Here is a 20,042-nt window from a genome sequence, read left to right as displayed (position 1 = left end):
ACATCTCACTTTTCCCTACCCCCCTGGGAAGTTCCAGCTATTCGGGTCTGTTCTTTCTCACTCCCTTGCTCGAAAGCCCAACTGCCTACGGTGGCTTCCCACTCTCTTTTTCTTGATCACTTCCACTCTCATTCTCATGCCATCACTGTGTACACAGGTGGCTCTAAGTCTTCAGACTGTGTCGGATTCGCAGCAGTGTTTCCGGACAGCGTCGTGCGAGGGCATTTACTATCTTCGGCTAGCATTTTTACTGCTGAATTGTATGCCATTCTTGCAGCACTTATTTGTATCGCATCTATGCCTGTGTCATCATTTGTGGTAGTCTCAGACTCCCTTAGTGCTCTACAGGCTATACGAAAATTTGATACGTCTCACCCCCTAGTTCTCCGTATCCAACTTTGGCTACCTCGTATCTCTACCAAGCATAAACCTCTTCAAGGGGGGCTCCTTGGCGTGGTGAAGAGGCTCTTGGTCTGAGGAATTAGCCCTGTCGGTCTTCTTCCTCAGACCGAACCTAATTACCCCCCATTCTCCCCTCCCCTATCCCATCCTCCCCTTTTTCCATTCCTCCTCCTCCTCCTCCTCACCCCTCCCTTTTGCCCTTCCTCTTTTTGGCCTTTGGGATTTCTCCCACAGGCGCGCTAGTTCCTAGGTAGGGGAAAGGACACCGGGGTCCATCCCATTCCGCTGAGGTTCTTGGCGGTGGCGTAGTTTGCCGTGGAATCTGGATTGCCTGGGGATGTCCCGATCCCTCTCCGGTATCCCGGAGTAGCTTTGGGTGTCTTTCGGGCGACGGGTGTATCTCTGGAAGCCACCTTTCGGATTCCGGGGGTGGTGGCCGAAGGAGGTATGCTTTGTGGCGGATATCCAGCCACCCTCTCTTTTGTCCACGAAAATTTGATACATCTCATCCCCTAGTTCTCCGTATCCAACTTTGGCTATGCCGTATCTCTACCAAACATAAAGATATTGTTTTTTGTTGGGTCCCTGGTCATGTCGACGTACAGGGCAATGAACAGGCAGACACTGCTGCGCGGTCAGCAGTACATGACCTACCAATTTCCTATCGAGGTGTTCCATTTCTGGCCTATTTTGCTGCAATAGCTACCCACCTTCACACCCGTTGGCAACAACGTTGGTCAACTCTGCTCGGTAACAAACTTCATTCTATTAAACCGAGCATAGGTTACTGGCCGTCTTCTTGTCATCAGTGCCGAGGTTGGGAGACCACTCTCTCCCGCCTTCGCATTGGCCACACTCGTCTTACTCATGGGTATCTCATGGAGAGGCACCCTGTTCCTCTCTGTGAGCAGTGTCAAGTTCCAGTATCGATTAGCCACATTCTGTTAGACTGCCCTCTCTATCAACGAGCACGCAGAATTTACCTCCAACGTCGTCTTCGTTCTACTACTCTCTCTTTACCTTCCCTTCTTGCTGATGGACCCTCCTTTAATCCTGACTCTCTCATTGACTTCTTGACAACGACTGATTTACTCCACAAACTCTGATGATACTTTTCGCACTCCCCTCAGCCCTTTCTAGTTCAGTCTCTTGCTGCCCTTTACCCTTTCACCATCCACTACCCCGCTGTTATCCATAACCTATTACTCGTCCATCTCCCTTTTGCCACCTGATGCCCGCTCGCTTAGCGCTTCTTTTTGATTATAATAATAATCCCTGCCCTGCAGCGCTGTATAGCCCTTGTGGCTTAGCGCTTCTTTTTGATTATAATAATAATCTTGATTTAGGGAATTGGATCTGTGCTCCAGCTCCCCGAATTAAGCCTGAATGCCTTCCACATCCCTTCCCCCAGGCGCTGTATAATCCTCTGGGTTTAGCGCTTCCCCCTTGATTATAATAATAATATATGAGGCAGAAACACTAGGTGTTCTCATCTTGTCTTTTATTGTCTTAATTTAAGTTTACTTGTGTTTTTAAATCATGAACTTAGAATTCTGCTCATTTAGTTTTACAAAGGACATTTCTTAATATAGCACAATTAATAACTTTTTGACACTCAAAAATAGTATAAACCACAAGTGAGCTACAGCTGATCACTGTGCTTGGGAAGCTAGGAATTTTTTAATTTCTGCCAGCAGTTCACGCTTCACTGTATCAGGCACCAATTCTGCAAGAGAAAATGAAAAGAGCTATATCACTTGATGCTGTATATAGCCCTTGTGGCTTAGTGCTTCTTTTTGATAATAATATATCACTTGACAACTTCTCTTCAACATCTGAAGAAGCACTTTTCAGCATTTTCTGAAGGGTTTGACTGGTTATCTCAAATCTGAAATGCCATATTTTATGGTGAACAAGATGCTCTGGTGTCATGGATGCCACTCCAATTCTGACTAAATTTTGAAAGAAAAAAAAAAAAAAGATACCCAGTGTCTTGGAGGCCAAAGTACTGTGTAAATTTTTGACTTATTTGGGGAAAAAAATAGCTTCTTCTATGCTGTAAAATACAATAACTTTCATGCAACAAATGGTTATAGGAAAGATAATGATTTGTTAAGCATACATTAAAAATTGAAAAATAAGCAACAACAAAACACTGTACATAATTAAAGGAAATTCCAGTTTTAATTTTTTTTTTTTTTATTAACACAGCCGATTCCCACCAAGGCAGCATAGCCCGAAAAAGAAAAACTTTCATCATTCACTCCACTGTCTTGCCAGAGGGGTGCATTACACTACAGTTATAAAATTGCAACTTTAACACCCCTCCTTCAGAGTGCAGATACTGGACTTCCCATCTCCAGGACTCGAGTCTAGCCTGCCGGTTTCCCTGAATCCCTTCGTAAATGCTACTTTGCTCACATTCCAACAGCACGTCAAGTATTAAAAAACATTTGTCTCCATTCACTCCCATCAAATATGCTCACGCATGCTTGCTGGAAGTCCAAGTCCCTCGCACACGCCCTCCTTTAACCCCCTCCCTCCAACCTTTCCTAGGCCGGCCCCTACCCCACCTTCCCTCCACTACAGATTTATACACTCGAAGTCATTCTGTTTTGTTCCATTCTCTCTACATGTCCAAACCACCTCGACAACCCCTCCTTAGCCCTCTGGATAATAGTTTTGGTAATCACGCACCTCCTAATTTCCAAACTACAAATTCTCTGCATTATATTCACACCACACATTGCCCTCAGACATAACATCTCCACTGCCTCCAGCCTTCTTGTTGCAACATTCATCACCCATACTTCACACCCATATAAGAGTGTTGGTATAACTATACTCTCATACATTCCCCTCTTTGCTTCCACAGACAATGTTCTTTGTCTCCACAGACTCTAAGTGCACCACTTGCCCTTTTCCCCTCATCAATTCTATGATTAACCTCATCCTTTATAGACCCATCTGCTGACAAGTCCACTCCTAAATATCTGAATACATTCACCTTCTCCATACCCTGTCATTCCAATCTGATATCCAATCTTTTTATCATCACCTTGCTCTTTCCTATATTCACTAATTTTCTTCTTTGACATACCCTACCAAATTCATCCACCAACTTCTGCAACTTCTCTTCAGAATCTCCCAGAAGCACAGTGTCATCAGCGAAGAGCAACTGTGACAACTCTCACTTTGTGTTTGATTCTTTATCATTTAATCCCACACCTCTTGCCAAGACCCTCGCATTCACTTCTCTTATAACCCCATCCATAAATATATTGAACAGCCATGGTGACATCACACATCCTTGTCAAAGGCCTTCTTTTACTGGGAAATAATCTCCCTCACCTACATACTGTAACCTGAGCCTCGATTGATGGACTGACCACATCGACTCGAGGCTGAGGTACTGATTACCTCAAACTCCTCCTGTTCTTCCCCGTTCTCCTTTGTATGGACTGATGAAGCCACTGTGTGGCGAAACGTTTCCTCAATAACGATAACCAAGTGTTGCACATGTGTCTAATTTATCAACTTGTCGCTTCTCTGAACCATTCATTGACAAACCTGAGCCTCACTATCCTCGTAATAAAATTTATATAATAAATACTATCCATTCATTTAGAAATTTAACTTCTTTACAACTTCCAACGCTACTTACATTCCAGCACATTTTCCAATGTCCATGTATTCTACAATGTTTAAATAAAATTTCCCTTTGAACCTTTTCATATTAATATATCATTTTCACCTTATCTTTATACAGTGCACACATGCCTTCCATTCAAGTCTAATACCCACTGCTCAAAATATAAAAGGAATTCATCAGTCACTCAAAACCAACATAAATGCATATACCACATTGGCATAAAATTTGTCTAGTTATGTTACTTGTAATGTAACACATAATAACTCCTAGTACAGTATATTCAAGTAAGAACATCAATTAGTGATTTTTCCAGAATGAATTATACGTACTGTAGTACCAAATTGCAAGTGCAGGAAACATGGATATTATTGCTATAACAGAGACCTGGCTCAATCTGAAAGATAGAGAGATGCCCTCTGAATGTCACATACAAGGCTATAAATTATTCCACACTGACAGGGTCAACAGGAAGGGTGGTGGAGTAGCGATGTATGTCAGAGACAATTTAAATTGTTGTGTTAGACAAGATATAAAATTAGAAGCGTCAGCCACTAAATCTGTTTGGTTACAGCTTCTTGAGGGCTGAGAAAAACTAATTTTGGGTGTGATTTACTGGGCCCCAAATCTTGATAGGGAGTGCAGTAAACTTCTATGGGACGAAATTCGTAAGGCATCTACATACGAAAATGTTGTGCTAATGGGAGATTTCAACTATAGACAGATTGAGTGGAGCAATTTGACAGGAAATTTAGAGTCAGGTGACTTTCTTGATATGACCCAGGATTGTTTTTTAAAACAGTTTGTGACAGAGCCAACTAGGGGAAATAACCTCCTTGACTTGGTTCTTGCCAGTAGGGAAACACTAATTAATAATCTTGAGGTTAATGATGAGCTTGGGGAAAGTGATCACAAATCACTCAGTTTTAATATATCATGGAATTCCCCTAATAATGGCAATCAAGTCTCTGTCCCTGACTTCCACATGGCTGATTTCATAGGACTGAAAAATTACTTAGGTGGGCTGAGCTGGAATGACCTGACTAAGGGTCAGGTAGGTGGTGATGGTTGCCTACATGACGCTTTCCAGGGCATAGTTCTAGCTGCTCAGTCAAATTATGTTCCAAATAGGGAAATCAGATCAAACAAAAATGATCCTAAATGGATGAACAATAGATTAAAATATCTAATTGGTCAAAAGAGAGGCATATATAGGCAAATCAAAAGAGGAGAGGGGCAATTAAGAAATCGATATATTCAGTTAAAGAGAGAAATAAAAAAGGGAATTAGAAAAGCAAAAAGAGATTATGAGGTTAAAGTTGCAAGAGAATCGAAGACTAACCCAAAAGGATTCTTTCAGGTATACAGAAGATCAGGGACAAGATAGGCCCACTCAAAAGTTCCTCGGGTCAGCTCACTGACAGTGATAAGGAAATGTGTAGAATTTTTAACATATACTTCCTCTCAGTTTTTACACAGGAGGATACCAGCGATATTCCAGTAATGATAAATTATGTAGAACAGGACGATAATAAACTGTGCACGATTAGGGTCACAAGTGACATGGTCCTTAGGCAAATAGATAAATTAAAACCTAACAAATCTCCAGGCCCTGATGAACTGTATGCAAGGGTTCTAAAGGAATGTAAAGAGGAGCTTAGCAAACCTTTGGCTAATCTTTTCAACATATCACTACAAACTGGCATAGTGCCAGATAAGTGGAAAATGGCAAATGTGATACCTATTTTCAAAGCAGGTGACAGGTCCTTAGCTTCGAACTATAAACCAATAAGCCTAACCTCCATAGTGGGAAAATTTATGGAATCAATAATTGCCGAGGCAGTTCGTAGCCACCTTGAAAAGCATAAATTAGTCAACCAATCTCAGCACGGTTTTACAAATTTACGAATTTATTATTTTTTTTCACTAAGGTATTTGAGGAGGTAGATCATGGTAATGAATATGATATTGTGTATATGGACTTCAGTAAGGTTTTTGACAGGGTCCCACAACAGAGACTATTGGGGAAAATTAAGGCACATGGAATAGGAGAAATTTTTTCCTGGATAGAGGCATGGTTGACAAATAGGCAGCAGAGAGTTTGCATAAACGGGGAGAAATCAGAGTGGGGAAGCGTCACGAGTGGTGTTCCACAGGGGTCAGTGTTGGGCCCCCTGCTGTTCACAACCTACATAAACGACATAGATGAGGGCATAAAGAGCAACATCAGCAAGTTTGCTGATGACACCAAAATAGGTCGTCGAATTCATTCTGACGAGAACATTAGAGCACTCCAGGAAGATTTGAGTAGACTGATGCAGTGGTCGGAGAGGTGGCAGATGCAGTTTAATATAGACATGACTTAAGAAATCGTAATGACACGATTGCAAATAAACCATACCCCCGGCCGGGATTGAACCCGCGGTCATAGAGTCTCAAAACTGGTCTAGTGGCTAGCGCGACGGGCTGGAGTTTTGAGACTCTATGACCGCGGGTTCAATCCCGGCCGGGGGTATGGTTTAATATAGACATGCAAAGTTCTAAATGTTGGACAGGACAATAACCATGCCACATATAAACTAAATAATGTAGATCTTAATATTACGGATTGCGAAAAAGATTTGGGAGTTCTGGTTAGCAGTAATCTAAAACCAAGACAACAGTGCATAAGTGTTCGCAATAAAGCTAATAGAATCCTTGGCTTCATATCAAGAAGCATAAATAATAGGAGTCCTCAGGTTGTTCTTCAACTCTATACATCCTTGGTTAGGCCTCATTTAGATTATGCTGCACAGTTTTGGTCACCGTATTACAGAATGGATATAAATGCTCTGGAAAATGTACAAAGGAGGATGACAAAGTTGATCCCATGTATCAGAAACCTTCCCTATGAGGATAGACTAAGGGCCCTGAATCTGCACTCTCTAGAAAGACGTAGAATTAGGGGGGATATGATTGAGGTGTATAAATGGAAGACAGGAATAAATATAGGGGATGTAAATGGTGTGCTGAAAATATCTAGCCTAGACAGGACTCGCAGCAATGGTTTTAAGTTGGAAAAATTCAGATTCAGGAAGGATATAGGAAAGTACTGCTTTGGCAACAGAGTTGTGGATGAGTGGAACAAACTCCCAAGTACAGTTATAGAGGCCAGAACGTTGTGTAGCTTTAAAAATAGGTTGGATAAATACATGAGTGGGTGTGAGGTGGACCTGATTAGCTTGTGCTACCAGGTCAGTTGCCGTGTTCCTCCCTTAAGTCAGTGTGACCTGACCTGACTAGGTTGGGTGCATTGGCTTAAGCCGGTAGGAGACTTGGACGTGCCTCGCATGGGCCAGTAGGCCTGCTGCAGTGTTCCTTCATTCTTATGTTATGTTCTTATCAAACTTTTTCTTAGTCATGAAATAAGTCTGAACCAAAATGCCTGAATTTTGCTTTTTATAAACTGACACCATCTTATATATTGTATATACATGTACATAATGAAAGTAGTTTGTTAGATTATGTATTGGTGGATAAAAGGTTAATGGGTAGGCTCCAGGATGTACATGTTTATAGAGGGGCAACTGATATATCAGATCATTACTTAGTTATAGGTACAGTTAGAGTAAGAGGTAGATGGGACAAGAGGAAGGTGGCAACAACAAGTAGGAGGGAAGTGAAAGTGTATAAACTAAGGGAGGAGGAAGTTCGGGTGAGATATAAGCGACTATTGGCAGAAAGGTGGGCTAGTGCAAAGATAAGTAGTGGGGGGGTTGAAGAGGGTTGGATGAGTTTTAAAAATGCAGTATTAGAATGTGGGGCAGAAGTTTGTGGTTATAGGAGGGTGGGGGCAGGAGGAAAGAGGAATGATTGGTGGAATGATGAAGTAAAGGGTGTGATAAAAGAGACAAAGTTAGCTTATGAGAGGGTTTTACAAAGCAGAAGTATTATAAGATGAGCAGAGTATATGGAGAATACAAGAAAGGTGAAGAGAGTGGTGAGAGTGCAAAAGAAGAGCAGATCATAGAGTGGGAGAGGCACTCTCAAGAAATTTTAATGAAAATAAGAAAAAATTTTGGAGTGAGTTAAACAAGTTAAGAAAGCCTAGGGAAAGTATGGATTTCTCAGTTAAAAACAGAGTAGGGGAGTTAGTAGATGGGGAGAGGGAGGTATTAGGTAGATGGCGAGAATATTTTGAGGAACTTTTAAATGTTGAGGAAGAATGGGAGGTGGTAATTTCATGCACTGGCCAGGGAGGTATACCATCTTTTAGGAGTGAAGAAGAGCAGAATGTAAGTGTGGGGGAGGTACGTGAGGCATTACGGAGAATGAAAGGGGGTAAAGCAGCTGGAACTGATGGGATCATGACAGAAATGTTAAAAGCAGGGGGGATATAGTGTTGGATTGGTTGGTACTTTTGTTTAATAAATGTACGAAAAAGGGGAAGGTACCTAGGGATTGGCGGAGAGCATGTATAGTCCCTTTATATAAAGGGAAGGGGGACAAAAGAGATTGTAAAAATTATAGAGGAATAAGTTTATTGAGTATACCAGGAAAAGTGTATGGTAGGGTTATTACTAAAAGAATCAGAGGTAAGACAGAATGTAGGATTGCGGATGAGCAAGGAGGTTTCAGAGTGGGTAGGGGATGTGTAGATTAAGTGTTTACATTGAAGCACATATGTGAACAGTATTTAGATAAAGGTAGGGAAGTTTTTATTGCATTTATGGATTTAGAAAAGGCATATGATAGAGTGGATAGGGGAGCAATGTGGCAGATGTTGCAAGTATATGGAATAGGTGGTAAGTTACTAAATGCTGTAAAGAGTTTTTATGAGGATAGTGAGGCTCAGGTTAGGGTGTGTAGAAGAGAGGGAGACTACTTCCCGGTAAAAGTAGGTCTTAGACAGGGATGTATAATGTCACCATGGTTGTTTAATATATTTATAGATGGGGTCGTAAAAGAAGTAAATGCTAGGGTGTTCGGGAGAGGGGTGGGATTAAATTATGGGGAATCAAATACAAAATGGGAATTGACACAGTTACTTTTTGTTGATGATACTGTGCTTATGGGAGATTCTAAAGAAAAATTGCAAAGGTTAGTGGATGAGTTTGGAAGTGTGTGTAAAGGTAGAAAGTTGAAAGTGAACATGGAAAAGAGTAAGGTGATGAGGATATCAAATGATTTAGATAAAGAAAAATTGGATATCAAATTGGGGAGGAGGAGTATGGAAGAAGTGAATGTTTTCAGATACTTGGGCGTTGACGTGTCAGCGGATGGATTTATGAAGGATGAGGTTAATCATAGAACTGATGAAGGAAAAAAGGTGAGTGGTGCATTGATGTATATGTGGCGTCAAAAAATGTTATCCATGGAGGCATAGAAGGGAATGTATGAAAGTATAGTAGTACCAACACTCTTATATGGGTGTGAAACTTGGGTTGTGAATGCAGCAGCAAGGAGGCAGTTGGAGGCAGTGGAGATGGCCTGTCTAAGGGCAATGTGTGGTGTAAATATTATGAAGAAAATTCGAAGTGTGGAAATTAGGAGAAGGTGTGGAGTTAATAAAAGTATTAATCAGAGGGCTGAAGAGGGGTTGTTGAGGTGGTTTGGTCATTTAGAGAGAATGGATCAAAGTAGAATGACAAGGAGAGCATTTAAATCTGTAGGAGAAGGAAGGCGGAGTAGGGGTCGTCCTCGAAAAGGTTGGAAGGAAGGGGTAAGGGAGGTTTTGTGGGCGAGGGGCTTGGACTTCCAGCAGGCGTGCATGAGCATGTTCGATAGGAGTGAATGGAGACGAATGGTATTTGGGACCTGACGATCTGTTGTAGTGTGAGCAGGGTAATACTTAGTGAAGGGAATCAGGGAAACCGGTTATTTTTATATAGCCGGACTTGAGTCCTGGAAATGGGAATACAATGCCTGCACTCTAAAGGAGGGGTTTTGGGATATTAGCAGTTTGGAGGGATATGTTGTGTATCTTTATACATACACCATAAGTGTCCGGGGCCCAAAACTGTTCAACAGCCTCCCATCAAGCATTAGGGGAATTGCCAATAAACCCCTGGCTGCCTTCAAGAGAGAGCTGGACAGATACCTAAAGTCAGTGCCAGATCAGCCGGGCTGTGGCTCGTACGTTGGACTGCGTGCGGCCAGCAGTAACAGCCTAGTTGATCAGGCCCTGATCCATCGGGAGGCCTGGTCATGGACCGGGCCGCGGGGGCGCTGATCCCCGGAATAACCTCCAGGTAGCCTCCAGGTATATATGCTTCTAAACTGTTGTGTTCTGAGCACCTCTGCAAAAATAGTGATAATGTGTGAGTGTGGTGAAAGTGTTGAATGATGATGAAAGTATTTTCTTTTTGGGGATTTTCTTTCTTTTTGGGTTACCCTGCCTCGGTGGGAGACGGCCGACTTGTTGAAAAAAAAATACATGTACTGCACGGTGGGATACAGCCGGTGTGTTGAAAGACATGTACTGCACATGCTGTGCTGTATATATACACAAAAAAATTACATATAGACATTCTTACGTCTGCCTTGTGGTGTGATTTCCTTTACCAAATCATCAACGGTTATCTGCTGCAATCCTCGCTCTCGTACAATTTCTTTAGCATGTTCCTGAAAAGAAACAAAATTACATGAGAACTTTTTTGTCTTCTACTGGATTTATACTACATAATTGATATAAAAATCTCACATACACCATGTAATGTGTGTAGCAGCACTGTATGACCCTTAGAGGTTTAGTGCTTAGTTGTGATTATAATAATAATAGTGTGTGTAAAACAGTGAGCAGGCTATTACTGTAGAGCGGATGTACTGTATTATTTATACAGTACTGTATCTCAGTTTCACAGCAGCCTTGTATATTTATGAACTGAAGCTTTTTTTATGTACTTCCCAATGCCAAACTAGTTATCAAGGAAGCAGACAGGTAAAGCAGGCTGTGCTTGGAATCTGCTCTGATTACCATGACTAACACAATCACACAAGATTCAATCTGAATTTCAGATTCACCAGACATGATACTGCTATTACATAAAACTATATGAAGAAGCACTGAGGTTGACCGTCTAGCTAACCTAATTTTTAAAGCTGCAATGATTCTACTTGGCAGTCTCGTTACAAATGATGATGTCACCCAACCAGCCAAACATCTCACCTTAAGTTTCTCCACTACAAGGTGCTACAAAAAAATTCCTGGACTGTTATGAAAAAATATGTATATAGGCTTACATAATTACCCAGTAGAAACTGTCTCCTTCAACTTGCTCTCCTTGAGAGGCTATACACTAATCCCAGTGCCTCTGTATACTTCTCGAAACATTTCTGGAACTCTTCTTTCCTAACAACATCTAGCATGGAGTGCTACTTTTATTTTTTGGGAATAGAAAGAAGTAACGGCTAAATCTCGGGTGTAGGGAGGGTGGGGGAGGACTGCCGTGCTCTATTTATTTATGTAAATAGATGAAGTCCCTGGGAAATAAATGTCTTCTCAATTAAATGCCATAAACTGCATATTTGTCAAGATATTCGACCACTGATACAACTGTGGACCATTCAGATTGAGCTGTAAATCCTTTAATTTCCATCTCCAATCTTTCCTTCAAATGCAGCAGTCACTTTTAAATGAGTTGTACTCTATCAGTTTCTGCACAAACTAAGGAGCAATGAAATTATTGCAACAGGACACACAGACACAATACCAGACATGAAAATCTCTATGACATTCCTCGTGTTCAGCTAAATCCCTACAAAAATTCAATGTACATAAAAGTGCCTAAAATCTGGAACTCCCTTCCTGAAAACTAGAACCACAGACTCAACCACCATTTTTAAAATTACCATTAAAAAACATCTCTCCCTAACACACGCCATCATCAGCTATGAACACATCCAAAACAAAATAGTACTTACTCTCGTTATCTGTAATTCCCCCAAATCTTATGTTTACACTCACCCAAATGACTTTAAACATAAAATTCTTGAAGTAGCTATTGCCTAATAAATCTTAAGTTAGTCCTACATTTGCCTAAGATACTCTCCCAATATAGGAGTTTTAATAGAAACAGTGTATCATGCCAAGACAAAACCATTACCATTACTAAATTTACTAATTGAAATATTTTTATATGTTTTGTACTACCTCACTATTATAATTTTAATTTATCACTTTAGTTACCAAACTTTTATATCAGTATGCAATAAGGTATATATTAAAATGTACTGCTTCATAACCTGTATCACTATAGAGTAAGAATTAGGATTAGTCTGCCCGAAATGCCTAGGCATGCTAGTGGCCTTTGTAATTAATATTTTATAATACGCAAACCACACATTGTAAGCTTTGAGAGGAAAAAGACATTTTCATTATATGTTAGATTAGATAAGGATAACCTAAAATAGCCGAACCTAAGAGCCTAAAAACAGAGCACTGCATTAAGTCTTCTGGCCCATGCAGGCAGGTCCAACTCACACCTAACCATTCCTACTCATGTAGGAATGTGACTCTGTAAATGGTCCAAGTCAGACCAAAATGTCGTAGTAATCTCCTCTCTCCCATGTGCGGGTTATCTTTGTATCCTACTCATATACCTATCCAATCTATTTTTAAAGCCACCCTCAATTCATGCTTCAATGACACTACATTTGAGTTGTTCCACTTTGTCACAACTTGACTGCTAAACCTGTGCTCTCCTATATCCTTTCTAAATCTAAATTTATGCAACTTAATCTGTTTCTGGAAGATCTATCCTAATCGGATATTTTTAGCACTATATCTCCTTTATTTATTTTTTTACTTGTACATTTTAATCATAACCCCTTAATTCTGCACCTTACCAGTGAGGTAAGAGTGAAAATTCTGTCCCTTCAAAGTAGCTTCAAAAAAGAGGTGCAATAAGTCCATTCCATAATACTGTACAGAGATTAGAACTGAACAAGCAGTTAAATCCTTCCCAACAGCCAAGTTGCTCTAAACATTTCCGAAGTACTCGCACAAGGCAACACAAGTCACCATAGCAACCGACATATCCATCAAAGACTTCAACAAGATTAAAGACTTTAACAAGATTAAAGAAGAGTCTTCAACCAGTCAACACGGGTTTACATAATCCCTTGTGGTGATTCTGAGAAAGAAAACAACACGATACCTAAAAAAAAAAAAGTCTGAACAAACCTATGCAAGAAGCAACAACTTCAACAATGTGTATGTATAATACCAAACGCCACAGCCGTTTGATGAGATTTAATGATGTCCACCTAGTGATTAAGGCACCAAACACTTTCAGAGAAAAATGCCTTAAAGCATCGTTAATCTCCATTTCCAACACAAATGCACAAAACTGGTGTGACTGGAAATGGTTCAGATCAGACTGATATGTTGTCGTAAAGTCCTCTCTATGTAGATTGTGTACCAAGTTTTGTCATTTCTGAAATATTAGCAAGCATCCTAAAAATGATAAACCCTACTGTCTCCTAATAAGGGAGCAAAACATAGTTGCATAAATGACTTATTAGGTGTACTTATATACATGTATCTTCTTACTTAAGTGTTTGTAATTTGAGGACCTCCTGTATTGAGCTATCATGTATGATTCTGATAAATAATTTTATTATGGAGCTTAATAAAACCTGAAGTAGCAATGTAATTTTATATTTTTACTTTCCAACTATCATTTTAGTTCCAACAGTTTGCATCTGTTCTTCTGCATTGCCATGCACGAAAGCTCGAATACCTACAGCTTCTTCTCGATCCCTCTTTCTTAACCACTCCCAATCTCATTCTCATGCTGTTGCAGTTTACACAGATGGTCCTTGTCTGTATGAGTTGCATCATGTACTTGAAGAAATAAATATTATTACTATTATGGAGGGGAGAGCTAAATACGTAAGGATTATCCAGCACCTGTAGGGGAGGTTGGAAGTCATTCAGGGAACTGAAGCACAGATACAATTCCCTGGATCAAGAGCCCCTCACCAGCATCAAGGAACCTCCCTTGAAAATAAGAATGAAGGAACACTGCAGAAGGCCTACTGGCCCATACAAGGCAGGTCCTTATCAAAACCACCACTACCCAAAGCTACCCAAGAATTTACTCTGGTGCCCACGATGCCAATCAAACCCAGCCCCTTCCACTCATATATCTGTCCAATCTCTCTTAACGCTACCCAAGGTCCTAGCCTCGATCACCCTGCTCTGAAGATTGTTCCATGCATCTACAACTCTGTTCAAAAACCAGTACTTCAAATTCAAATGCTTATTTCTCTGTAAAGATTACAATGGGTGGTTTACATATTATAAAACAATAATTACAAAGAAGGCCACTAGCATGCCTATTATTATTATAATCAAAAGGAAGCACTAAGCCACAAGGGCTATACAGCGACTAGCATGCCTAGCAAGCCTAGGCATTACAAATTACAAATGATTAAATGGATTTACAATAGTGAGGTAGTTCAGAACATTTAAGATACAGTATAACAATTTGCAAAATTAGTAATGAGAATGGTTTTGTCTTGGCATGATACACAGTTTCTATTAAAGCTCCTATACTGGAGTATCTCAGGCAAACTTAGGACTAGTTTGAGATTATTAGGCAATAGCTACATTCAGAATTTTATGTTTACAATAGTCATTTGGGTCAGTGTAGGTGTAAATGAGGAGGATGTGTGTGTGCATGAATCAGTGGTTTTCATGTAGTTAGTTGATGGTGGAGTGTGTTAGGGAGATAAGATGTATTTTGATGGTGGTTTTGAAAATCCTGGCTGAGTCTGCAGTTCTAGAGTTTTCAGGTAGGGAGTTCCAGATTTTAGGCCCTTTAATGTACATTGAACATTTGTGTAGTTTTAGCCGGACACAGGGAATGTCATAGAGATTTTTGTGTCTGGTATTGTGCCTGTGGGTCCGGTCACAATTATCAAGTATTTTAGTTCAGGGTTGTTATAAAAAACACGATTTCTAATAAGCATAGAGATCTCCAGTGAATACTAGGAAGGAGTGCCCTTCTAGCATCCAGCCTGTTACTGGGTTTTTGTAACAAGTAGTCAGTATCCTGGTCCAATTATCCATGAGAATTCAGTAAGATTTAATAGTGTTTCAGGATTACAACTGGTAGGCTACTAACTAAAGAAAATAACATTTTAATAAGTTTATTAATAAAGTTGTCTAGGTGCATATTATCAAATTAAATTAAATTAATCAATATAAACAAAATAATAATAATCACTTCTCTCGTGTACAGCAGTATTGTGCTGAAGGCACATATCACATCTTTATGGCTTACAAGTACCGTCTGGTACACTGTTAGCAATTAATAACATAATATAAATATATACAAGTAAGTCTGTGTGTAAGTGCTCTAAGTAGTTCGCTATGTCTCAAGACTCGACTAGACTTAACCAGTGACTGACTAAAAGTCCTCACATAAATTAACTTCTTGACCAACCTGGCAATCAGAGCAGCTTGCTTGAACAATAAAGCGACTGTTAAGCCGAACAGCAATATAACAAACAATAGCGACACAGAATCGGGAACAAGGAGATAATATAACGACACTAAGTAGGGACCATCTGCAGATCCTCCACAAAAGTCACAAAACTCCCATACTACTGAATCTAAGTTCAGCATTAGAAAATCCCCAACTGTGACAGTACAGATACCAGTACAAATTAGGTCAGAAGCTACAGCTCAGGACTTGAGTTTCTCAGAGTGTCTATGTGACACACAACCTCAGTACAACGTCGAAAATCATTAAGTCTAGGATATGTTCTGTGAACAGAGTTACACAGAACCAACAACAAGAAAGCAACAGAGCCGATCTTCCAACAAGAGCCCACAAGGGAGAGGAGTGTGGGACGTCTTGTTAGGAGAACGTCCAACCGACAAGAGAGTGAGAAGCCCATACAGACTACTCCAGGCGAGGTGTGATCACCCCCCCCCCTCATCACGTGATTCCGTGCTGCTGCTGCCCAGCAACACAGAGAAGCCGGCAGCATAACGAGTACAACGATTGTTAGACAATACTGTCAGCTACTTAACACTCGAACAAGTCAAATAATAATATAAAGCAATATATTTACGATTTAGCTATTATCGCAAATATAAGCAATACAGTGGACCCCCACATAACGATATTATTTCAATCCAGAAGTCTGTTTGGGTGCTGTTATAGACCGAATTTGTTCCCATAAGAGATATTGTGAATTAGATTAGTCCGTTTCAGGCCCCCAAAAATACACCTACAAAAGCACTTACAAAAATACACTTACATAATTGGTCGAGGTGAGAGCTGATCGCTATGCGGGGGTCCACTGTATAAAATTATATGAACAATATACATTATATACATTGTGACCCATTCAGGGGTTGCAATAAGGGTTAATATTGAAATTTATGGTTCTGTAAATGTAGGTTGCACAGTAGTAAGTGTGGAAGCTCTGAACAGTGAGTAAGTTTAGGTCTTTGAAGAGTGGGGGGGATGTGTTGCCTGGGAATGGACTGCGTGATAATTCTTACTGCGGCTTTTTGTTGGGTTATTATTGGTTTTAGGTGGGTTGCTGCTATTAATCCCCAAGCACAAATAGCATAGGTGAGGTAGGGAGATGAGTGAATAATATAGTGTGAGTACGGCTGATTGCGGTACATAGTAACGTATCTTAGAGAGGATCCCAACCATTTTGGATACTTTTTTTGCTGTGTTGGATATGGGTGCTGAAATTCTGGTTGCTGTCAAGGTGTAGGCCCAGGAATTTGCCCTCATTATGTTTAGCAATAAGAGTGTTGTCAATCATAATGTTCAATTGTGCAACACCTGTTCTGTTACCAAACATAATATAGAAGGTTTTGGCAGTATTAAGTGTAAGTTTATTGGCAGTCATCCAGGTTGATATATTTTGTAGCTCTTCATTACCAATGGTGTTGAGCGAGGCAAGATTTGGGTGGGAGATGACGTAAGTCGTGTCGTCAGCAAAGAGAATTGGTTTCAGGTGTTGTAATACATTGGGAAGATCATTGATATATAAGAGGAAGAGCAGGGGACCAAGGACACTTCCCTAAGGATATACTTACCTATATCCTTTCTAAATCTAAATTTATTTAACTTAAATCTGTTTTTTTCTGGTTCTTACCTGATTCGACATCCTCAGTACTTTTATTAGTATCACCTTTGTTTATGCCCATCATCCACTTATACACTTCGGCCTATTTTTATATCATCAGTAAATTTACACATGTCACTTGTAATTCCTTCATTAAGGTCATTAATGTAAATTATGAACAACAATGGACCTAAAACTGATCCTTGTGGTACACCACTAGTGACCAGTCCCCATTCAAACTTGACCCCATTAATGGAAACTCTCTGCTTCCTATTTGTAAGCCATTCCTTTTTCCATGCTAGATTATAATTATGGGGGAGCGCTAAACCCAGAGGATTATACAGCGCTTGGGGGGGGGGGATGGAAGGTATTCAGGCTCAATTCAGGGAACTGGAGAACAGATCCAATTCCCTAAATCAAGAGACCCTCACCAGCGTCAAGGAACCTCCCTAGAGGGATTACCAAACCAAAAAAAAAAAAAAAATTTTTACTCACCTTTAATTCATCTCTCCAGCCACACTCAGTGAGTCTCTGCCTCAACATGTCCTTCAGTCTCTCCTTCTCTCCCGTCTCCACCAGCTTCTGGTTGATGGAGTTCTTCATCTGTGTGCTCCTGTCAGACATTATCTCGGAAATATTACTATTATAATCGAAACTAAGCGCTAAATGCCTTAAAAAAACAGAAGAGTTTGTTCTGGCCAGGAATGTCACACATCAACTTTGGTCGCCATGTTGTTGTTGTTGTTGTTGTTGTTGTTGTTGTTGTTGTTGTTGTTGTTGTTGTTGTTGTTGTTGTTGTTGGTCTTTAAGGGCCGTCAACACCTTGAGCTGTACTTCTATTATTTATGAAACATAATAATTTATAATACTAGATAATAATAATTAAAATAATTGATAATTAAAATAATAGATAATAAAATGCCCCGTGGCCTGGTGGCTAAAGTTCTCGATTCACACAGCGATGTCCGGGTTCGATTCCCAGCGAGGGTAGAAACACTGGGCGTGTTTCTTTACTCATCAGTAAAATGGGTACCTGGGTGTTAATGGACTGGTGTGGGTCGCATCCTGGGACAAGGACCTAATTTCCCCGATATGCTCAGCATAACAAGGAACTTTCTATATAGTAGTATGTCAGTGATGTCAGCTATGGTCTGTATACCTTGTACATGTACTGGTAGTAAATAAAGATATGATTATCAAAATAATTATAATTTATAATAATTAAAATAATTTGTAATTAAAATAGTTTAATAGTAAATAGTTTAATAGTAAATAAAGATATGATTATTAAAATAATTATAATTTATAATAATTAAAATAATTTATAATTAAAATAGTTTAAAATAAAAATAATTATAATTATAATAATTGTAAGAGATAATGTTTTATTTCCACCTGATAAAATGTACAGAGATTTGGTTGTACATGCAAAAAGTCTATGGTTATGCGTTGTAATTATAATCATGGGGGAGCGCTAAACCCTTAGGATTATACAGCGCATGGGGGAGGATGGAAGGTACTTAGGCTCAATTCAGGGCACCGGAGCACAGATCCAATTCCCTAGATCAAGAGCCCCTCACCAGCGTCAAGGAACCTCCCTGGAGGGGTAATGCTCAGCGTAACTAAGTAATCATAGTGTCAATTACTCAGGATAACCCAGACCAAGTGACTTATTTCCATTGGAGTCCTTGTAATATCTAGGAGATTTCTGCATATATAACCAGCTCATATTTTTTTGCGTCGCATGGCTGGGTTGGTAGCGCATTTAGCTCACACAAGTCCGTGGTTCGATCCCCGGTACGGGTGGAAACATTAAGATGTGTTTCTTTAAGACACCTGCTGTCCATGTTCACCTATCAGTAAGTAGGTACCTGGGTGTTAATGGACTGGTGTAGGTCACATCCTGGGGACAAAATTAACCAAATTTTCCGGAAATGCTCTGCATAACTAGGGGCTGTCTATGTCATTGATGTCAGCTATGCATGTATTCCTTGTACATGTAGAAATAAATATTATAGAAAAGCGCTAACCCCATAGGGGTCATACAGCGTACTAACTGGAGAATGGGTGATAGTCAGGTTTGATCCAAGAAGAGGAATTATAATTATGGGGGAATGCTAAACCGGTTGGATCATACAGTGCATGTGGGGGGGGGGGGATAAAAGGTACTTCGACTCAATTCGGGGAACCCGAGCACAGATCCAATTCCCTAGATCAAGAGCCCCTCACCAGCATCAAGGAACCTCCCTTGAAGGGCCAAGGAAGGGAAAGTTGGCTTTAATTTCTTGAATTAAAATTCAACATTAAGGGTGGATAGGAGCTGTGAGTCAACCACGGCAGCCATAAAGACAAATACACTAAAACAAAGACAACCACCTACACCGTCATGATCGATGACAGGATCCAAGCAAAATCCTTAAAATATCTCTAAGTTTTGGAAAAATAATTGATTTTGGGGTTGCAACCGAAAGTGCCATTTAACAAAAAGCAATATTATAATCAAAACTAAGCGCTAAACCCACAATTATTATTATAATCAAAAAAGAAGCGCTAAGCCACAAGGGCTATACAGCTCTAAACCCACAAGGGTCATACAACACTGAACAATTATTTCTGAGTGAATATCAAAATGGTATACAATACCAGGGTCATCCCTGAGGTTGCAGGGTTAATTCTGAAAGCAACTGAGGTAGCATTGACAGTGAACACCTGTGTTCACTGTTCAATTCCCCAAACATTATTTATAAAATGCTTGGGGAATTATACTAATCATGAAAAGTGCTAAATGTCGAAGGGTCACATAGCACCTGGGGAAATTGGAGGCAATTATTTTCAATCCCAGAGAAAGTCCAGTATGCAGGGACCTTCCATAAGGAAAGGATGGCACCATTTCATTAGATCATGAGCC

The 20,042-nt window shown here is 40.1% G+C and overlaps 2 protein-coding genes across 2 annotated transcripts in view; one reads left to right on the top strand and one right to left on the bottom strand.

Moving 5' to 3' along the window:
- Positions 1-20,042, top strand: part of LOC128693724 (V-type proton ATPase 116 kDa subunit a 1) — a 120,562-nt gene that overhangs the window by 70,755 nt on the left and 29,765 nt on the right. The window lies entirely within an intron of this gene.
- Positions 1,889-17,891, bottom strand: LOC138853584 (transcription and mRNA export factor ENY2-like). The gene is made up of 3 exons (XM_070091122.1): positions 17,630-17,891; positions 10,567-10,654; positions 1,889-2,128 (listed from the first exon to the last, which is right to left on the bottom strand). Exons 1-3 carry the CDS (start codon positions 17,756-17,758, stop codon positions 2,055-2,057), a joined length of 291 nt encoding a protein of 96 aa, XP_069947223.1. The 5' UTR covers positions 17,759-17,891; the 3' UTR covers positions 1,889-2,054.

Source organism: Cherax quadricarinatus, chromosome 34, assembly GCF_038502225.1.
Source record: "Cherax quadricarinatus isolate ZL_2023a chromosome 34, ASM3850222v1, whole genome shotgun sequence".
NCBI classification, from domain to species: Eukaryota; Metazoa; Arthropoda; class Malacostraca; order Decapoda; family Parastacidae; genus Cherax; species Cherax quadricarinatus.
This window is presented reverse-complemented; position numbering and strand designations above follow the sequence as displayed.

Excerpts from the sequence above, each read along its gene's own strand:
- LOC138853584 (XM_070091122.1), bottom strand. The coding sequence starts at position 17,758 with ATGTCTGACAGGAGCACACAGATGAAGAACTCCATCAACCAGAAGCTG. Across the intron at positions 10,655-17,629 it reads GCTGGAGAGATGAATTAAAG|GAACATGCTAAAGAAATTGT; the intron begins GTGAGTAAAAAT and ends GTTTCTTTTCAG. Across the intron at positions 2,129-10,566 it reads AATCACACCACAAGGCAGAC|AATTGGTGCCTGATACAGTG; the intron begins GTAAGAATGTCT and ends TTTCTCTTGCAG.